General features: G+C 35.1%; 1 protein-coding gene across 1 annotated transcript in view; it reads left to right on the top strand.

Annotated features, from left to right (window-relative positions):
• The window catches only part of HNF4G (hepatocyte nuclear factor 4 gamma), a 55,959-nt gene that overhangs the window by 18,820 nt on the left and 18,881 nt on the right, over positions 1 to 18,258 (top strand). Inside the window, exon 2 of the mRNA XM_030446263.1 lies at positions 6,974 to 7,076. Coding sequence (XP_030302123.1) covers positions 7,028 to 7,076 — 49 coding nt within the window. The 5' untranslated portion in view covers positions 6,974 to 7,027. The remainder of the gene's footprint in view (positions 1 to 6,973; positions 7,077 to 18,258) is intronic.

An 18,258-nucleotide genomic window follows, 5' to 3' on the forward strand; every position in this document is an offset into this window, starting at 1 on the left:
ATCAATTGCTATTTATGCTTTCTGAGACTTTGTGTCATAAAAAAGATTTCATGTTCACCTGGAACTGAGCTCTAAGGATTGGCTGCTAGTATTTATGATTGCCTTACTTATTTATAGTTACTTTGCCACTGATGAGCTTAACACACAAAAAAAAAAAAAAAAAAAAGGTCTATCCAACTCTTGGCAACTCACTTCTTTAGGGAATACCTTGGTCTAGGGTCAGATTTTCAAAGAGGTTCATGCATCAAAAGATGCAAGTAGATATCTAGTGAAATACAGCTTACTTATCCTATGCTTTGTCTGTGAACTTATCATCCTATCTGTCAGCAAAAAAGGAACACGGTCTTTAAAACCATCAGAAATTGTTGCAGTTGCTGGTTCTCTTGTTTTGAAGATGATGATAGGGTGAATACTGTGGCTATGTGTGTGTGTTTAAGAGGGAATCCTCTTCGGGTTGGAAAAGTCTTTGTACAAGATATCTCTTCTTAATGCCAGTGAACTTTTCCTTCCCTCTTTTACTCTTTCGGTTGAAAATAATGCTTTTCAGCATGCTGGTTCCCAACAGGGTGAGGCCAGCCACTTTCAAGAGCTGTGGGTTGTATTACAATGTGTATTTGCACCTCGAGGTGCCTGAATACCTTTGAAAAATCTCTGCAGCTCATTTTTAGGGAGGTACTTATTCTCTCTGTGGTTTGTGTGTGCTTCTCATTACAGTTTGTCCACTAATGTGTCCACGTGGAGAAGTTGAGTTGTAAGCAGGTTTAAGATCTCTCTGTTCATCACCTTTTTTAGTGTTTAGAACTTGTGGGGACAGAACAAATTCTTTCCCTATGAAAAAAAAAGCAGTAGTCTGGTATATCTCATTATTTCTTCTAATTTCTTTGTGTTTCATCTCATCTCGCCATGTCTCATCATCTCATAATTTTATTTAGTTTCCTGAAGACTTAACTACTTTTTGTTTTCTAAACTATGTCTTGCAATAATTAGTGGAATGTTTCAACTAAAATTAATGGCAGCCTATAAACTATAATGGCAAAACATAAATTTTTTATGGCATAAACAATTTGCAGTTTCCCTTTTATGGCATAAAACAACTGCAAAATTTCTTTTCTTGGTCTGAATAAAATTTTATTATCTTTTGTCAGGCTTTCCTTCAATCCATAATCTAGTTCTATATTTCTAGTCTTAAATATGAGACTTAGATCACTTTCTTCACAGGCTCACTTGAAGGAAGTGTCCTGACTGATATACCTGTTTTTAAGAACGAAAGGGATTGTATTCTTTGTCCCCTAGTCCTGTGTAGGAGATACTGCATGTTGCTATTGTTTCAGATGTAGTCCTGCATTGTAATAGTTTGCACATTTTGTGTGTGGATTTGGTTACTGAGTAAAATACTTTATGACTAAATTCAGTTAAATATTGGAAGTTTATTGTGTGATCATATTTGTTTAGATTAATGCACATATGTTGGAAAATCAAGAGGCGTGGCTTGATAAAGCAACAATCTACTAACACTACTGGTTCAATTAATATAATTTGCTTTTGTATACCTCCAACAAGCAGTGGTTTCACTGGTGAACTTGTCAGAATAACTGGTAAAAGTCTTATGCTCATTAACATAGGAAAATAATAGACTAATAAATTAGATTGAAAAGGGTAAAGAAGAAGAGGACTGACATGAAAGGGTAACAGAATGAAAAATTTCAGGAGCTTGAGTGACTTGTGAGACATGATTAATCTCATCCAGAGGTTGTAAAAAAGCTGGTTGATCATTCTGCTCTTCACTAGTTTCAAGTTCACAAAGAGAAAAATCATTAATCTTGTTGGCTATCTGGGCAGGTGGACTACACAGTGCTGCAGCTCTGCACCTAATATATTATTTCATAGAGAAGTGAAGAACTGGTAGAAATTGAAATGAATATAAACATGGATTAGCTGTTGCATCTAACTATCTTAAAGCAAGGTAGAAAATGTTTTAAGTGGCTAAAGTTTTAGAGGTCTTTATTTTTTCTTAATTTTGATTATGATTTTTTTCATATTCGGATTAAGTAACATTTTGTTGATTTTGAGAACCAGCTTGCTCCATCTGTTTCTCATTTTTCAGAGCCATTATTTTGTGGATGCTTTTTCTGAAAAATTTTATACAATTAACCAAATTTTTAACCTAGCAGTTATCATTTTTGTCAGGTATCTCTGACAATACTACTCTAAAGACTAAAGAATTAGTATGGTGAATGTTTATAGAATTCTGGAAGTTTCCATCTTAAAAAATCCTGACTTAAATCTCTTACATCTAGATTGATTTGAATTTTTCAACTCTTTATCTTATTAACAGATTTCCTTAAAGATAATTGTGTTGTATTTAAGCATGGCTTTTTCATAAAACTGTCCCTAAGACAAACTATATAACCTTCTCTATGTATACAAAAGTTCATTGTATATGTGTAATGAAAATTGTAATATAAATCTGTAGACATTATTTTTTTCTGCATATTTTGTTAATTTATTTAGTGTCCAAGTAAATTGACATTGATTTTCATTCTGGAAAATAAAATTGTAACTATTAATGTAAATATATTTGCTTATCCAAGACTTCAGTGCCAGCTTTTGCTATTAAGATTAAGTAAAGTACGTTAGCCACATTTTAACTATGAGTTCTTACAATAGTTTAAACATGTAAGTAAACAAGCCACAGTATATATAGGCAGTGAATTTTATTTTTTTTAAAAGGTCATCTGTTTAAGTCAGCTACAAATCACTTTCTTTTCATTGCCAGTCAAATCTCATTGCCACTATTTATGTTATGAAAGTTCTATTTAAATATATTGAAAATGTGTTTTCAGTTTTTTTATTACTGGATAATTCGGACCCCATTATTGACACTGTTTCCTGATTTATTTTTATTTTTGTTATTCAGAAATGTCTTCTAAATTTAGGGAGGCATAAAGTTGACAAAGAGCTGCACATGTTGTTTCAGCCCTTTTCCAATTGCCTGACACTTTGTCAAGATTGTAAAATTATGTAGCAGAGAGTAAAATATGGATTAAACAAAATTCAATCATCCTGAAAGGGCCACTGTTTTGTTTTGCTTTTCTCCCATTATTTTCTTTGTCTGTTTTTTTTCCTTGATCTATCCATGTTTTGTTCTCCCCTGCTTTTAGGCAAAATGATGTGATTTATACACAGTGCTTTACTTTGGATCCTGTCTCAATGAAATAATTTAACACATAGCTCTTTTTTATTGTGTCTTTATTTCAGCAAGCCTTTTTTTTCTTTTTCCCCGGAATACCATGCTCTTTGGACACTCGAGCATTCCAATGAAAAGGGGAATTTTTCCTCACTTTAGTTTTTGATCAACTGTTCTATTTGAAGTTTGAAGAATGTTGCCAAGCTATGCGTGCTTTCTACGTATCCCATGCGCTTGCTTCTGCAAACACAACCTGTTGTATGTTTTTCTTACAGTATTAATGCAACATATCAACATGTCTGGGCCACATAATTTATTTGTTCTGAGTGGTTGCTAGTTTATGGCTGGGCTTCCATGTTTGTGCAGCTCTTCCCAGTTTGAATGAGTTCCCAGAACTCACAGAAGAGGAACAAGCCACTGCTGAAATCTGGAGTAAAAACTATCTTGGACAAATGGCTATTCAAAAAATTCTGGAGAAGGTGGAAAGAGCAATAGAACAAACAATGCAAAAGGTGCATCATACACAAGGAGAAATGCATGTTAATGCACACACATTTATTTAAAAGAAAATTTCAGATCTTTTTTTTTGGACTGAAAAAAGAAGGATTACAAAGGCCAAGCCTTTTCACATTGCTTCAGTAAATGTAACTTCAGGTATTTTATGAACACCTGTTATGAAGATTTTAAAGAAGACAAAGTCTGATAACATTTTAGTACAATGTGTTAAGAAAACCAAGTTTCCAGATTAAGAAATGTTACAAGTTTTTGATCCTAAAAAATTGTTCCATAAAATAAATTCTCTAGTTCCACTAGTAGCCTAAATACATGTTGGTTTAATGATACATATATTTTTTATGCTAAACTGATTTTTATATTTGGGAGTCTAATTAAACAAAGTTACAAAATCAAAGATAAAAGATTGAAAAGGAGCTAGTGGGACAGCTTTTTAGTGGGCTAAAAAGAAAGAAACATTATAAAGAAAAGACATAGACATACGTGGCATCTAGGTAAGGTGAAAGTAAGTGACTCTGCAGACTTTTTACATGACAAAAAGAGGCAACTCTAAAAACTAAAGCTTATTAATGTTCACAAATACAGAAAAAGGCCAACTAACTAGAGGTGTTAGAAAGCTGAAATCGGAAATACACAAACTGAAACAAAGTTTCTGTATTTTGGCTGTAACTTTAATTGTGATTATGACCAATAACTGGACTGGGATTGGCCATTTTTAAAATAAAATAGATCCTTCTGAAGGACAAGCAAGTGTTCTTGGTCCACATTAGAAAAAACTGGATCAAATTGCATTTTTCTTTGTTATTTAGAAGTCAGTGTAGACTATCAGAATGTCCCCTTATGGGAATTATATTTTTTAAAGCTTCTTGCAGAATAATATAAATAGTGAAGTAAAGAGAGAGGAAACTCTTCATGAGCCACTAATAGATAACTATATCTCATTAAATTAAGAGCTGTGGTATTTTAAAGGAATGTATTTTAGATGAATGTAGAAGTGATTGTAAAAATAATCGAAATATACTATAGTTAGTATATCTTAAAATTGACTACTAGTCAAGTATTTCAAAGAGAGGAATGTCTGATTTGGCATCAGATTCACAAGTACATAGTTATGTTTTAAATACCTTTCTCAGTACTAAGGATATGTCTTCAGCCTTATCTTAAGCAACAGCCACAAAGCTGTGTATGACTGCCTGATTTACTCAGTGCATTCAAAGATGGACACATATAAACACATTTTAACACAACCTTGATGCAGTTACATGAATTTTGCCTCACATTTAGCTTGCATCCAGCCAAGTCGGCGTATGGGCAGTGGAAGTGCAGCCCATGATGTCCACTTCTTCCACCTTTCTGCCTCCCAGAGTACCCCTTCAGAGTATTGCTCTGAAATAATCTGGATTTGGCCTGAATTTGCAAACTTTTTTTTTTTTTTTTTTTCAGAAAGCAATTTTTCTTTCTCTAAGGGTGTTTTTTGGTTCAGTTTGGGTTTTTTTGCATAATTTGTGTGAAGTGGGCTTAAAACACTAGATATAAGTCTTGAGAGTAATGATAACCAGGTATTTGAGACAGGAGAATTAGTAGCAGCTCCAGGTGTCACTGGGTACGAAGGTCTCCATCATTAAGGGCCACAACTAAATAAACATTCTGGGATATGATTGCTTTATTACTCTTTGCTCATTTTATGTTGTTTTACTGCCTTACTAATGGCTATAGGCTTAGGTGTGTAAGGGAGTTCTGAAAATGTACAACTGAAAGGAGATGTATAAAAAAGTATATGCTTCCCGTAGAGATTTTAACTTTTCCTCATCATGCATGATGGAGAGACTAATTCATCTTGCATAGAGGGTAGGGAGAGAGGCACAGAGGGAGTTAAAGAACAGACCCATTTCTAGGCTTCATCCTCACTTTAGCAGAGGTAAAGATTTTTGTGTGTCTTTATACTGGCCCCAGTGGGAGAGGCTGTGTCATTACAAGTAATGCTTTTTTCCTCCACAATTAGCCAGTGTGTTTCTGATCCAGTGTCTACGTGTGAAAATATGCAGAAAATAATTAATTTTATATATTTAACTATTGAATAAAACACTGTTATTTCTGATAGTGCCAGAATCAATCTGGTGTACCGGTGTAGCAGTATCACTTCTGAGGACAAAAATACTGATGGGCTAATAATTTTACTGCTTTTTATTTGCATGCACTGCAGTTTACAAGATCAATAAAAATGTAGCACCTCAGCAGACCTACCATTTAGACTGTAAGAATCTCTGTTCTTGACTAAAGTACAGTTGTACCTAAATAAGGGGAGCTAGTTTCTTCACTGGTGTCTAGAAATGATTTTCTTTGATTTCAGTTTCTTCCAAAAGGAAGAATGATGCATGATCCATGAGGTTGCTGGTAAAGTAAAAAGAAAATTGAAGAATGCTGTGGATATTTTCTTTTTTTTTTTTTTTTTTTAATAGGGAAAACTAAGCATTGCATGCTATTACTGAATCTTAATAGCAGGGAGTTAGTTTTGTATGCAGAAAAAAAATGTTGTCCTTAAGAACTTTGTGAGTGGCCAGTGTATGTTTTGTTTGTATTTAAGAATTGCTCATAAATGTTCAGACTTCATATATATAAAAGCTTATAGAATTAGTTGGTAGCACTGACCTAAATATACATAAAACAAGAAAAGATAGTGACTGCCCAGCTAAAGCGTAGCATTTAGAAGTGCAAATCACCCCAGAAAGTCAGTGAAGCTCACTTGCAGAAGTTGTAAAGTAGTTCTCAAGGTTACAACAAAACGTCCTTTCGTTTCCTTAATGCTTTCATCCTTCTTGAAACCCTCTCCACATAGTCAAATCAAACTTATTTTTCTTTCAGGCTTTTCTACTACAAATCCTGTTTTATTATGTAGTTTACCCAGTGCCTAAACATTAGAGTCATCCAAAGAGCAGGGAATCTTTTATTCATACGCTTCTATGTCAACAGTTCCGCAATCTTAAAAACCATTTTGTCTCTTATTCCCTATATGTAATCCTTCCAGATAGTATTTCAAGACATTGTATAAATTCTATGCTGTTTTATTCTACAAGCAGAAGAAAATCTGGCATCAACATTGTCTGGTGACTTAAGCATTTTCTTGAACTTTCTTTAATCTTCAGAAATGCCTTTGTACCTTGAGTGAAAGCACTGTTTTCTCAGCCTTTACAATATAAATAAGAATTTTTTTAGGAGCATTGTTGGTTTGCATTGCAGGTAGCTTAGCATTTATTTTACTCCTGTTGGTTGCAGGTATCTAGAGGTGAGGATGGAAACACACCCAAGGAAATTATCCTTCCTTCATCCATGTGTGGAGAACTGAAGCTCCCTACTCTGTTGATTTCTTTTTTTGAATGTAAGTAAAGTTTTACTGCATGCTCCAGTAATCTACTTTCTTGATAGAGACAATATCATTAGTAGTTCTATGTTGCCACACCACTGTCTCAGAAAAAGATGGCCTTTTGGACACATAGCTATTGTAAAGGTCGTATGTTCCTTAAGACCACCTGAATACCTATGAATTTGTAGGGATTGGTGGTAGGCTGGGAGAAAGTATGTACACCCAATTTTTGCCAATTATGCTGTTATCACAAGACTGAGTGGTCCTGAGTGGTCCAGACAACTGCTCTTATAATTACTTTCTTCAGTTGTCCAGATTTCCCAGTATCTTTCTGAGAAAGACAGACAGAAGACCAGTGACCACTAGTTTCTTCATCCTTTTTTTTTAAACTGGTATGCTTTAATCAGCTAATTAAGGACTTCACTTCAGCATCTATTGACCTTGAAAACTCAAAGAATGTGAGTTTGAAGGGACATCTAAGCAGAATTAAAGAATTACTAAATTTGTAAACTACATCTAAGATCAAGTCCAGCTTATGAACTAGCACCACATCAGTTAGACCATAGCACTAAGTGCCAGATCCAGCCTTTCCTTAAACACATCCAGATCATCTAGTCCATCTCTCCCACTAAAGCAGGATCACCTAGAGGACGTTACACAGGACTGCATCCAGGTGGGTTTTGAGTATCTCCAGAAGAGGAGGCTCCACAACCTCCCTGGTCAGCCTGTGACTCTGACTCAGTTCTGAAGGATTATGTTTTTTCCTACTGATTTCATTAGTCTTTGAGTGGCAGATATTTTTCAGTTCTGGGCCTTAAGTATACAACACCTGAAAAAAATCCTTTTCCCTTTTTCACTTTTTTAAGTGAATTCTACAATGAATGTTTCTCTGTGTCCCCCAGTGAACTCCATGATTCGTGTTTCTTCCTACTCAGCAGCAACTCACGTATTTTGGATTCAGTCCCACTTGGTTCATCAGAATGATTTTTTTCACATTTTCCCTCTTTAATTATATAACACCACTTTAGTTCAATTTGTGCAAACATTCTTTGGACTTGTTACAATTTGATTTTCTGTCAAGAATAGTTCCAAAGAAGAGAAAATGATGGGCAGAGGAGATGATGATGGTATATATCTTATTTGCAATTCTAATAACAGCTTTGTGAATTTGAACACGTTAGTAAAGAGCACTTCACTCAAGTGCACATTAATGCAGAACTTGCTAAACATGCCTAAGAATAATGCTACTCCAATCTGGGCAAATTAGACGGATAACATCATTTGCAGCAGTTGTTAATTATGTATCAGCTGCAGTCACAGCATAATTCTGTTAATTGCTTATCACCCTAAGGTTAACTTTCTGTCATTTATATGTGTTTAATTCATACTTAAAATAACACACTTAATATTGTTCACTGACCACTTTGAGAAAAAATACTCATGATGCAAATATTCAGCAATATAAGAAGAGGTCTCCTGAGTTATCAGCTCGGCTGATGTCACCACCCCATATAATACCTTACATAAATTTCTCTCCATGTCTTAAAACCAGATAGGTTCCTCACCTCAGCTGCCTCATGAAGGTTTGTTACAATGCCATAACCCTGTCATGTTTAGAAGCCTTCCACTTGCCAGCCTTTCTTCTTATGGCAGTATTGCTTTATTGCCTAAATACTTCTTTTTTCTTCCTAGTGCTGACCCTGCATCATTTGTAAGTAGAATAAGCTCTCACTTTGCACTTTCCTGAGATGGGCAAACCAACTCCTTTTAGGCACCGTCTGTAAGGTGTACATTCTTGTGCCCTGAATGTGGCTGTACCCTGAATGGGGTAGTTCTTAACACCCTGCTTGTGCAGATGGATGGTGAAATGCTGTTCCCTGTTGGATGAATGACAGCAGAAAGTGTAGGTGAGTTCTGATGGCTCTGAGCAACGTGTCCAGAAGTTGGAAGCAACTGGCTGACTTCTTATTCTGGCTAAGTGTATAAATACGGCAGTATTTTAATGAAATCTGCTTGAGACGGCTAGTTTATCTTTGCAAACAAAGTCCATCATGTTAACTTAATCTATGTATACCTAAAAAAAATAAGAGAATGCTGTAGTGATTGAGTGAGGAGAGGCTAGACTGGCTGGAGAGACGCTCTGCTGAGAAGTATCAAGGGGGTTGGTAGCAGTGCACTCCTCAGACCAAAGGGGACACACTTTGCTACAGTAGTATGGTAGTCACTTTAATTCTCTTCAGTCCCAGAAGTTAGCAAAGAACCCAATGTCCTGTTTCACCTCTTTGCTCTTCACTCAATGAAAAATATTACTTCACTTATGTCAAATACAACTGCTTGCAACAAATATATTGCCTTCCTATCTTTTTTAGGATTTAGTGATTCTGAAGAGTTTGAGATTTCAAACTTACTAATTCTACCACACTTCCTAGGAATGCCAAGCTAGGCATGGTTGGATTTTATTTTTTTTTAAATTTATTTTTATCTGTTCTTCAAAGACAACAATACACACCAATGCTGTAGCTTTTTTATATCTTTTTCCCCCAAGAGCACAATGCAAATCAAATTAGATAAGCCCCATCAGTCTTAAATTAGAAAATATTTATCATGTTTCCTATCCCTAAAATTTAATACATGTCAAAAAAGCATAATAAGTTTCAGTGTTTTAGTTGTACTTATTCAAAAGCTCATGTAAGGCCAAGTTTTAGCACGTTGTCACATTTTTATTAAACCAATCAGGACATTCACTTTGAACAGGCAGTGCTAATATTCTCTTTGGTGCAGCAATTGCACTGTTGCTTCTGGGTCAAATAGTCTGCTACAATAGTGCCTCTAGCTCCAGACCTTATATTACCTAAAAAAGAAAATCCTGTTACCTGTATTTTTTTCCTTCATCTGCAGATTCAGAAAGTTTTCAAATGACTAATTTGTTGTGCATGTAATAAAACCTTAACATTAATGTCTAGGATACACCCACTAGTTACTTTTCATCACCTGTCTGAGTGAAGTCATCTTTGTTTCCTTGCATGCCACCACTACTGACTCAGCCTTTCTGGCTCCAAAATAAATTTGTTCTGTGGTTCTTTCCATTTCCTGCTGTAATTTAGCTTTGTTTTGGAAGCTGAAGGACTGATTTTTCACAGGAAGCAACTTTTGCTATTCCTAATCAGCTAGGAATATTCAAATGCTAGTGTATTTTAAATGCTGATGTATTTACAAAGCTTACTGATAAAAAGCAGACTGTCACCTTAGATATATTCTTAGATATATTCTTAGATAATGTCTCATTAAAACAATCTTACTTGGAAGGTGGATCAGTTTTAGGGAGTGAGTGTTGCCAGTAGAGAGTACTCTGATTTCTACAGAGTACAGTTTACAGTTGCTTTATCTCAGATGCAAATATGTCTGTCTTTTCCACGTTGTTTTGAAAAATCACCAAAATGTTGGAATGCAGCACTTTTGTGTAGACCTGAAAATAAATAGAGAAGTTTAGTTGTGATTTCTCCTTTTGTTCAACACAGACTTTGTTAATGCAGCCTGATTTGTAATGGAAAATTGTTCCTGTGGCTGTATCTACACTGTGGGTTAAGTTTATCAACTGCACCTGTGACTATCTTTCAAAGTTTTCTCTAACCTGCTCTTAAGATAGTGTTTATGTAGAACTTCATAGGACTGCTTCTCTCATAGCTGCCATGCCTGTGAATTTTTTTCTACTCAGCTTGATCAGTGTTCTAGCTTTATTAATCAGGGAGATGCAGCCCGCTTTATTCTTTGAATATTTATCATCAACTTTGAAAAGGGATTTTTAATTTTGAACTTAATAAAATTCTTGTTAAAAATATGTTGGAAGAATATATGTCTATTCCCACCTGTAAGCACACCCAGTATGTGTTCAAATGAAAAGATAACTAGTGGCCCATTGCAGATTGGATCAGTATGTGGACAACAAAGAACAGACTTAAGCTCCTTCTCCAGGTTGTACCATTTTATGTGCACTGGGATTGGATTTTTTTTCCTTGCACTTACTATAGTGATGATTCCTCTGCCCAAATAGACATCAGCAGTCCAGAGCCTTACCAATTCTTAGGACAGCCCTGGTGTTTCTATTTTCAAGAAGATACTGCTGTTTGTTTGCTCAAATCAATAATTTTTTTCTTCTCATAGGGAAGTCAGTATAGTAATTTAATGTGAAATTTCTTGGTTTATGACCGAGGGTAATGGTTTCTTTGGCCTAATTTGGGGTTTTAGAAGCTTGGTATGGTTGGGTTTGGTACATTTTACAAGCTAGATTTTCAGCAGTACTGAATCCCATCATACATGATTGTTCTCAGAGTAAAAGAATCCCTTGGAAATCAGGGTATTTTAAATGCATGCTCTCCATGCATTGGTTGTCAAAAAAATCTTTGTACTTATTTGATGCTTAAAATCAAGATTTGGTTTTTTTGTTTGGTTGGTTCGGTTTGGTTGGTTGTTTGCTTTTTTACTTTAAAGAGCAGATGCAAATATTAGAACAGGATATATGCCTTTATGCTTTCGTGTTCCATTCGGGTAGTCTTTTGAATTTTCTGTATCTTTGCCACAAGTTCAGTTTAAACTTGCAGTCTTTAACACACTCTTAACTGATTTTTGTAACAGTAAAAATGAGGGAAGTCAAGCTAAGCATAACCACACCAATGTCTTGGAAGAGTTAAGCCAAGTGTGTTGACACAACGTTCTTTCTACAGGAATGTGATGAGTCAGTTTAGACTCTAGTTAAAATTTTTAATTTTAGACAGAGTAACTGAGAATAATGGGACTTGTCTGATTGTTCAGTTATTTAATTGGTCTTTTACGTAGGAGCAAGAGTTACAGAGTCACTAGCATTACTAGAGACTAGATCATGGACAGAAGTGTACTGAGTTTGCTTTGAACTGTTATGTAGAATATTGTAACTCAGTCACCAGCAGAGAGGACAGAAAATTAGAAGACTTACTGCAACTAATTCATCACACAGAAAAGAAAGACTCTAGGCAAGCTGAAAAAAACCTCCAAACAAATCTTACCTTGATACTGGTTAACCTTTATTTGAACTCTTTTATTGTGTATGACAAAGGCATGGGTTATGTGCATCTGTGAAAAAAATAAATATATTTATATCACATTATATGTTATTTCTCAAGATAATTGTGGATAAGTTGCAAGTTGAATTTATCTAACTGGCCTTATAAAACATTGTTTATGAGTAAGTTTGCATAAAAACCTGCCAAGAAGGCTAATTAACAAATTACTAATCACCTAAGGATGACTTAACAGGAGTTTTTAGTTTTGCTTATCAATATTATGATGTTTTGGGTTTATCTTACACATGAACTCTTTCCTCTTTTCTCATTTCATTCTGTTCTCCAGGACAAGTCTTTGATTAATTTTCCTGTGTGTGTCTGAAAATAATAAGTTACCTGATCTAAGGAAATAATTAACAAGTAACTTCAGCCATTGAATGGTAGCTTAGCAAATCTCACTGCAAAACTCTATGATACAAAAATCCTTTAAGCCCTCTAAACTGGCAACACTTCATGGCTATTGTGAATTTTGAAGAATAAAATCAACTAAAGAATATTCAGTTAAAATAGAAATGCGAAATACTAAAATTTACCAAATTTTAACTTGCATACCTTACTGTAAACCTTATCTGATGCTATGTAAAATGCAAAAGCATCCTGTTTTTTACCTTACTCCTAATGAAAATGCACAATTATTGAATACTGCCTGCAAACCCCAGATAAGGTTACCAAATTTACTGTTAATCTAAGCACAAAGCAAGAACAGGAATGGATTGAAGTGGCAAAATGCAGATTTTCTACTAGGTGCACATAACATGTCAAGAATGACTAGGATCCAGTATGTAGGAGGAAGAGTTTCCCCCTGTCAAATCCATTTTTGTGGCTATGCTCCATGATAATTGAAAAGGTATATTCAGATGTCACAAAGCCGCCAAAAATAAATTCCTGTGTGTGCATATATACACATAAATGTGTATGTGCAAACCAAGGTTTAAAATCTGTTGAACATTTGATATATAGTTTATACTGAGAAGTCCAGAAACACTAAGAAGTCTGGGAAGTGTCAGTAGTCTTACATTTTCCATTGTCCCCCAGAAATTTAGAATAGCTGTGGAAGATTATGAAAGTTGAATTTAAAAAAGTTGATCTTAAAGGTCTTTTCCAACCTGTATGATACTCTGATTCTACAGATGTTGCAAAGTGTCCTGTGGAAAGCCTCCTAGAAGACCTAGATAAAAGAATATAACTACTCAGTGTCTGAATATGTGTGTAATGGAAACAGGCTTGACTTAGATTTCCCACAAAGATTTGTACTTATGTTTCACCTGGCATGAGTTGTTGCAGCTAATCTTACCACCTTGCCTTATTATGTGTGCTGGGAAAACCTGTTACTCAATTTTGGTACCGACTTGGCTTTTCTAATGTTTTATATAAGCACAATATTTTTTAGGGCAAACTCAAAAGGAAGCTGCAAAATGAAAAGTCAGAGAAGCATCTAGGTGCTATAAATTAACTTGGTAAAACTGAGAGTGGATTCTGGGTTTGAGAAGCGCATATGAGATGGTGTCTTTTATCATCTTACTGAGCACAGTTGTTGTACCGTGCATCTATTCTCATGGTACACACACTGTTCTAAAAAGTCCTTTAATATTAACCAGCTCAGAGGCAAGTTCATTCTTGTTTAGCTCTGCACGTCTTTTTTTTTGGGGGGGGGAAGGGTAACAACAATGTGAGAGGCTTACTGCAATGTCTTAGCATTGTAGAAGACTGTATCCATATTTCCATTATGGTATTTAGGTCTTAAGCACAAAAAGCTATTTTCCAAGAAATCAAAGAAGTTTGATAATATGTCTTTAGATTATATTACTCATTTTTAGATTTGATTCAACTAACATTCTCTAACTGTCTATGGAATAAGGTAATACCCCAGCAGTACAAATCTTTTCATACCAAACGCGTCATCATTTTATTTTTTAAGTACAAGCAAACATTTCCCAGTTATTACTCATGGGTCATTTCTGGAATACTTGGGGGTGGTGGCAGCAAAGCAGGTGACTGGCAGTGTTCTCCATGGCACTGAGGGTGGGTTACAGAAGAGAGACTCCCAGTCTCAGGTGTCACTTGGGTGTGTGCCTCTTTGAATGCCAAAGATGCACGGAAATTTGCATGCCACTTCCTGGGTATCAAACTTTTGGCAAATATCTTTCTGACTTGGAGATCTTCAGGTGAGTTTACTGTAGTAAGGTGAGGTTCTGGCTCAGCTCATACCATTTTAGTAAGCTTGGTTAGTAGAGACTTCCTGCATGCCCTGTCTCATGTGTGCCAGCAAATGAGAGGAGAGGCATATCACGTGTGTTTTATCCATCTATTGGATAAATCTGCCAGCTTAATCACAAAACCAGGATGCCTTCCAAGCATGTCCACCACAACTCACTGTGCTTGCAAAACAAAGAAATACTGAGAGGATGTATTCCTTCCATAGAACACATGAAAGATAAGAAAAAAAAAAACATTCTAACTTTTAATAAAGACTTTCTTACAGGGACCTACATTCCTTACCAAACTGGAATAATAAAAGGACATATTGCTGCTTATATATAAAAGTAAAAAATAGAAAACCAAAACTGTTTTCACTAGTCATAGTAGTTTGAGATTTGTTTTCATTTTCCAGAAGACTTTTATGGAAATAACCTTGATTTTATTAGCTTGTGTTCTATTTTATACTACAATCATAAAGAATTATTACATTTAATATGGAGGGCTGAACAATTAACAGAGTTAATAGTCTTAAAGATAAGATAGGAATGCTTTCTGTATGTGATTGTGTGGTCATAAAATTTAAAGAAAAAAAACAAACCACATGAACAGAACATTATTGTGTAGCTTTCTCTTTCTGCTCAGTTACTGCAAAAATAATTTTAAAAAATTGTTTTTCACTCAACTTTACAGAATCACTCATCTGAAAGGAATATAGAATCATAGAATCGAATCATAGAATCGACTGGGTTGGAAGGGACCTCAGAGATCATCAAGTCCAACCCAGCAGTTTAACTATTTACACAATTTTAATACTTCTGCTTACCTAAGAATGATATTTCTTGGCTGTCAGTAGCAGGTGAGTTATAATATGAAAGCACATCTTATACAACAAGATGTAAAGTCATTCAGAGTTTAAAAACGGTGCATGTGTTCAATATGAAAAGAAATCTGTGGGGAGACTTGAGTACCAGGGAACATTATAAAGCTTGGGCTGACATGGGACCAAAAGGTGTTCATCATTAGCTTTTCCTCAACTGCTCTAATCTACCTAAAAATATTAATATTTTACAGTAGTCACTTAGGATACATTAATTGTTTATTATTTACTCTGTGATGCAAAAAAATCACCCGGAAAGTAGATTTTTATGAATGCAAGATTTGAATGTAAGAAATTTCCTTAGCAAGACATGGAAAAATAGTACAAAGAATGACTTTCCTATAGTGTACATTTTTTCCATATTAAAAAATCAATTGAAACGAGTTTTTCTGTGACAGAAGTATGAAGGGTCAATTCATTCCCTCTCTTTAGTAGTCACAGAGGGGCCTGCTTTGGCAGCACTGAAGAAGTTCTGCTAACAGCATTGGGAATAGCAGTATTTGAACATGTCATACATGATATCTTCCATCTTACATTCATTCCTTTATTTTAAAGTTACTCAGATGCCAGAACGTTGTGAGGACTGGAGTTCTGAAATAAAACTGTTCTGTTTGTGCAGAATACAATTTTGGTATGAAAAAGAGATTATATATCAAAAATCTTATCAAAACTTTTGCACTAGGAAACAAAAGGTAATTCTAGTTAACATGTAAACCTTTGTATATTATTTTAATAGCACAGGTAATGTAATGAGACATTTGTTATGTAACTAGTACCTCGTTAAAGCAAACACTATACAAATACAACATATTATTGTAGCAAATTCAGCAAATTATGCTGCTGAAGAAACTTTTCAAAATGAGCCATTAGATAGCATAAAATTATTCAATTGTGTGATGAAAGTAGTTTTCCTAAATGAATACAGTCTATCAGCAAATAGCTTTTCATCAATCTTAATTTGCAAACATACTTTGTAATTTAAAAAATTAATTAAATTTTTAATTTAAATTAAATTAATTTTAAAAATTTAAAACTAATTAAAAATTAAAATTTAAAAAATAATTAAATTAATTAACAAAATTAAATATAAAAAATAGTTACAGTGAAAGACAGTGAAACTTTATACACTTTCATCACAGAGAAATGATACTTTGAGCAGAACTTCTCCTGTGACTTTTGGCATGAAATATTCGAACATTTCATATAAATAAATTTTCAGTCATAAATCTTACCAAATTTCCATATATTATTTCTCTTTTTCCTTATTGTACAGAGAGTATTTGCAGTTACACTGGTCATTAATGAATGGGCCTTTTCTAAATAGCAACTTTTGCATGTTTTTCATGTGTCATTGAATACAATAATGGATGGGTGGTTTAAAGGAGAAGGATTAGCAATTGACTGAAAAGAGCAGCCCCTCTGGATACTTTCCAAAATCTGCAGAGGGTGCTGGATGTTGTGATCTTTGAGTTCTTTCCCAGCAATGACAAGCAGTAACACCATTGTAAATACTTTTTGGTTTGGGGATAGCTCTGTGATAGCCACTTAAAGAAGAGTAGCTACTGTCAGAATTAGGAGACTGAACTACACTGGGGCTCAGGGGAACAACTGGCCTGAGACTCCATCTGAATGTCCACAAGCCCACGGGATGATTTGTGCCTCTCAGGTTGCCCTAGGAACTTGGAAATGAGCAGGATGAATACTGGAATGCTTTTTTCTAGGCCTTTTCCTGTCATTTTTCATTTTTCATCAGTAGTGTGTCATTGATTACTTTTCTTTTTGATGAAGGTTTTTATGGTGCCATTTTGCAGCTACATTTTGCAGCAACTGCAGCCACTTTTTCCATCCAAATGGGCATTTCAATGTTTTATATGTTGTTATTGGCTCTTGTTAAACATAAACTGGACAGTCAGCAGGGGTATTCTTCTGTGAAGAATTTTTTGAGAAGTCATAACATTTGAAATTCTGTTATCCAAAATTAAAAAGCACCCAGTTAGCAAATGAAATACAGCTATCTTTTGCACAGATTAAAGGGAAATTACATTTCCAGGAGTTGTTTTAATTAGATATGTAAATGCCATGTCCACCACGTGATTTACCAGAGGTTCTTTTCAGAGAAGCTGGATGTTTTTTTCCCCTGTACATCTTGATGGTCCTTCAAAACAAGATGCTGCCATCACATCTTGTGTGAAGATGAGTTAGATTAAGAAGCCACCTCATGAAAGTGTCCAAGGTCCAGTGCCTAGAGCCATGGCAGCGACACAAAATATGAAGGGAATCTATGAAGTGGTCTTTCTTGCTGCTGAGCTTATGGCGCTTGAAGCCTTGGCTAGAAATGCCTACACGGCCAGTTCATTAAAGAACACTCACAGCTGTGGGAGGATTTGAAGCTGTCTTTTAAAATACAATCATCTTTAAAAATATGATCGCATCATTTTGGGTGTGAGGATAGTCCATAGTCATATCATACTTCCTTATTGCTCTGAAGAGACAGAGGAAAATGGTGGATGAACCTATGGTCATTTTGCACAGAAAAAACAGAGTGGTTTGTTCAGTACTGTTTATACCACACAGCAACAACAGTGCGTGTAGCAGGGCAGAGGAGATCGGAAGCTTGCTGCACGTCCTTGGGTTCACTCAAGAACAGGAATCAGTACAGCTCCTGATAAGGTTATTCCATAAAACATTCCAGGATTATCAGAAAAGTTTCAGTGTATCATAAAAAGAAAAAAAAAACCAAACCCAACAGGTAGAATATAGCATGCAGAAGCAGTTTTCCAGCTCCTCCCATTGCAGCACTTAAGTGACACATTTATAGTTAACTTTGGATTATCAATCACTGTGAAACAGAATGGGAAGGCTGTACATTTGAGCAGCATTTTCACCGGTTTTACATTCAATGATGAGGCTCTCAGAACCAATACTAGACATGGAAATGGCAAACTACAGCGAAGTTTTAGATCCGACATACACAGCGCTGGAGTTTGAAACAATGCAGATTCTGTATAATGGCAATGGTGAGTTC

The sequence above is a fragment of the Calypte anna genome, chromosome 2 (genome assembly GCF_003957555.1).
Source record: "Calypte anna isolate BGI_N300 chromosome 2, bCalAnn1_v1.p, whole genome shotgun sequence".
Lineage (NCBI taxonomy): Eukaryota > Metazoa > Chordata > Aves > Apodiformes > Trochilidae > Calypte > Calypte anna.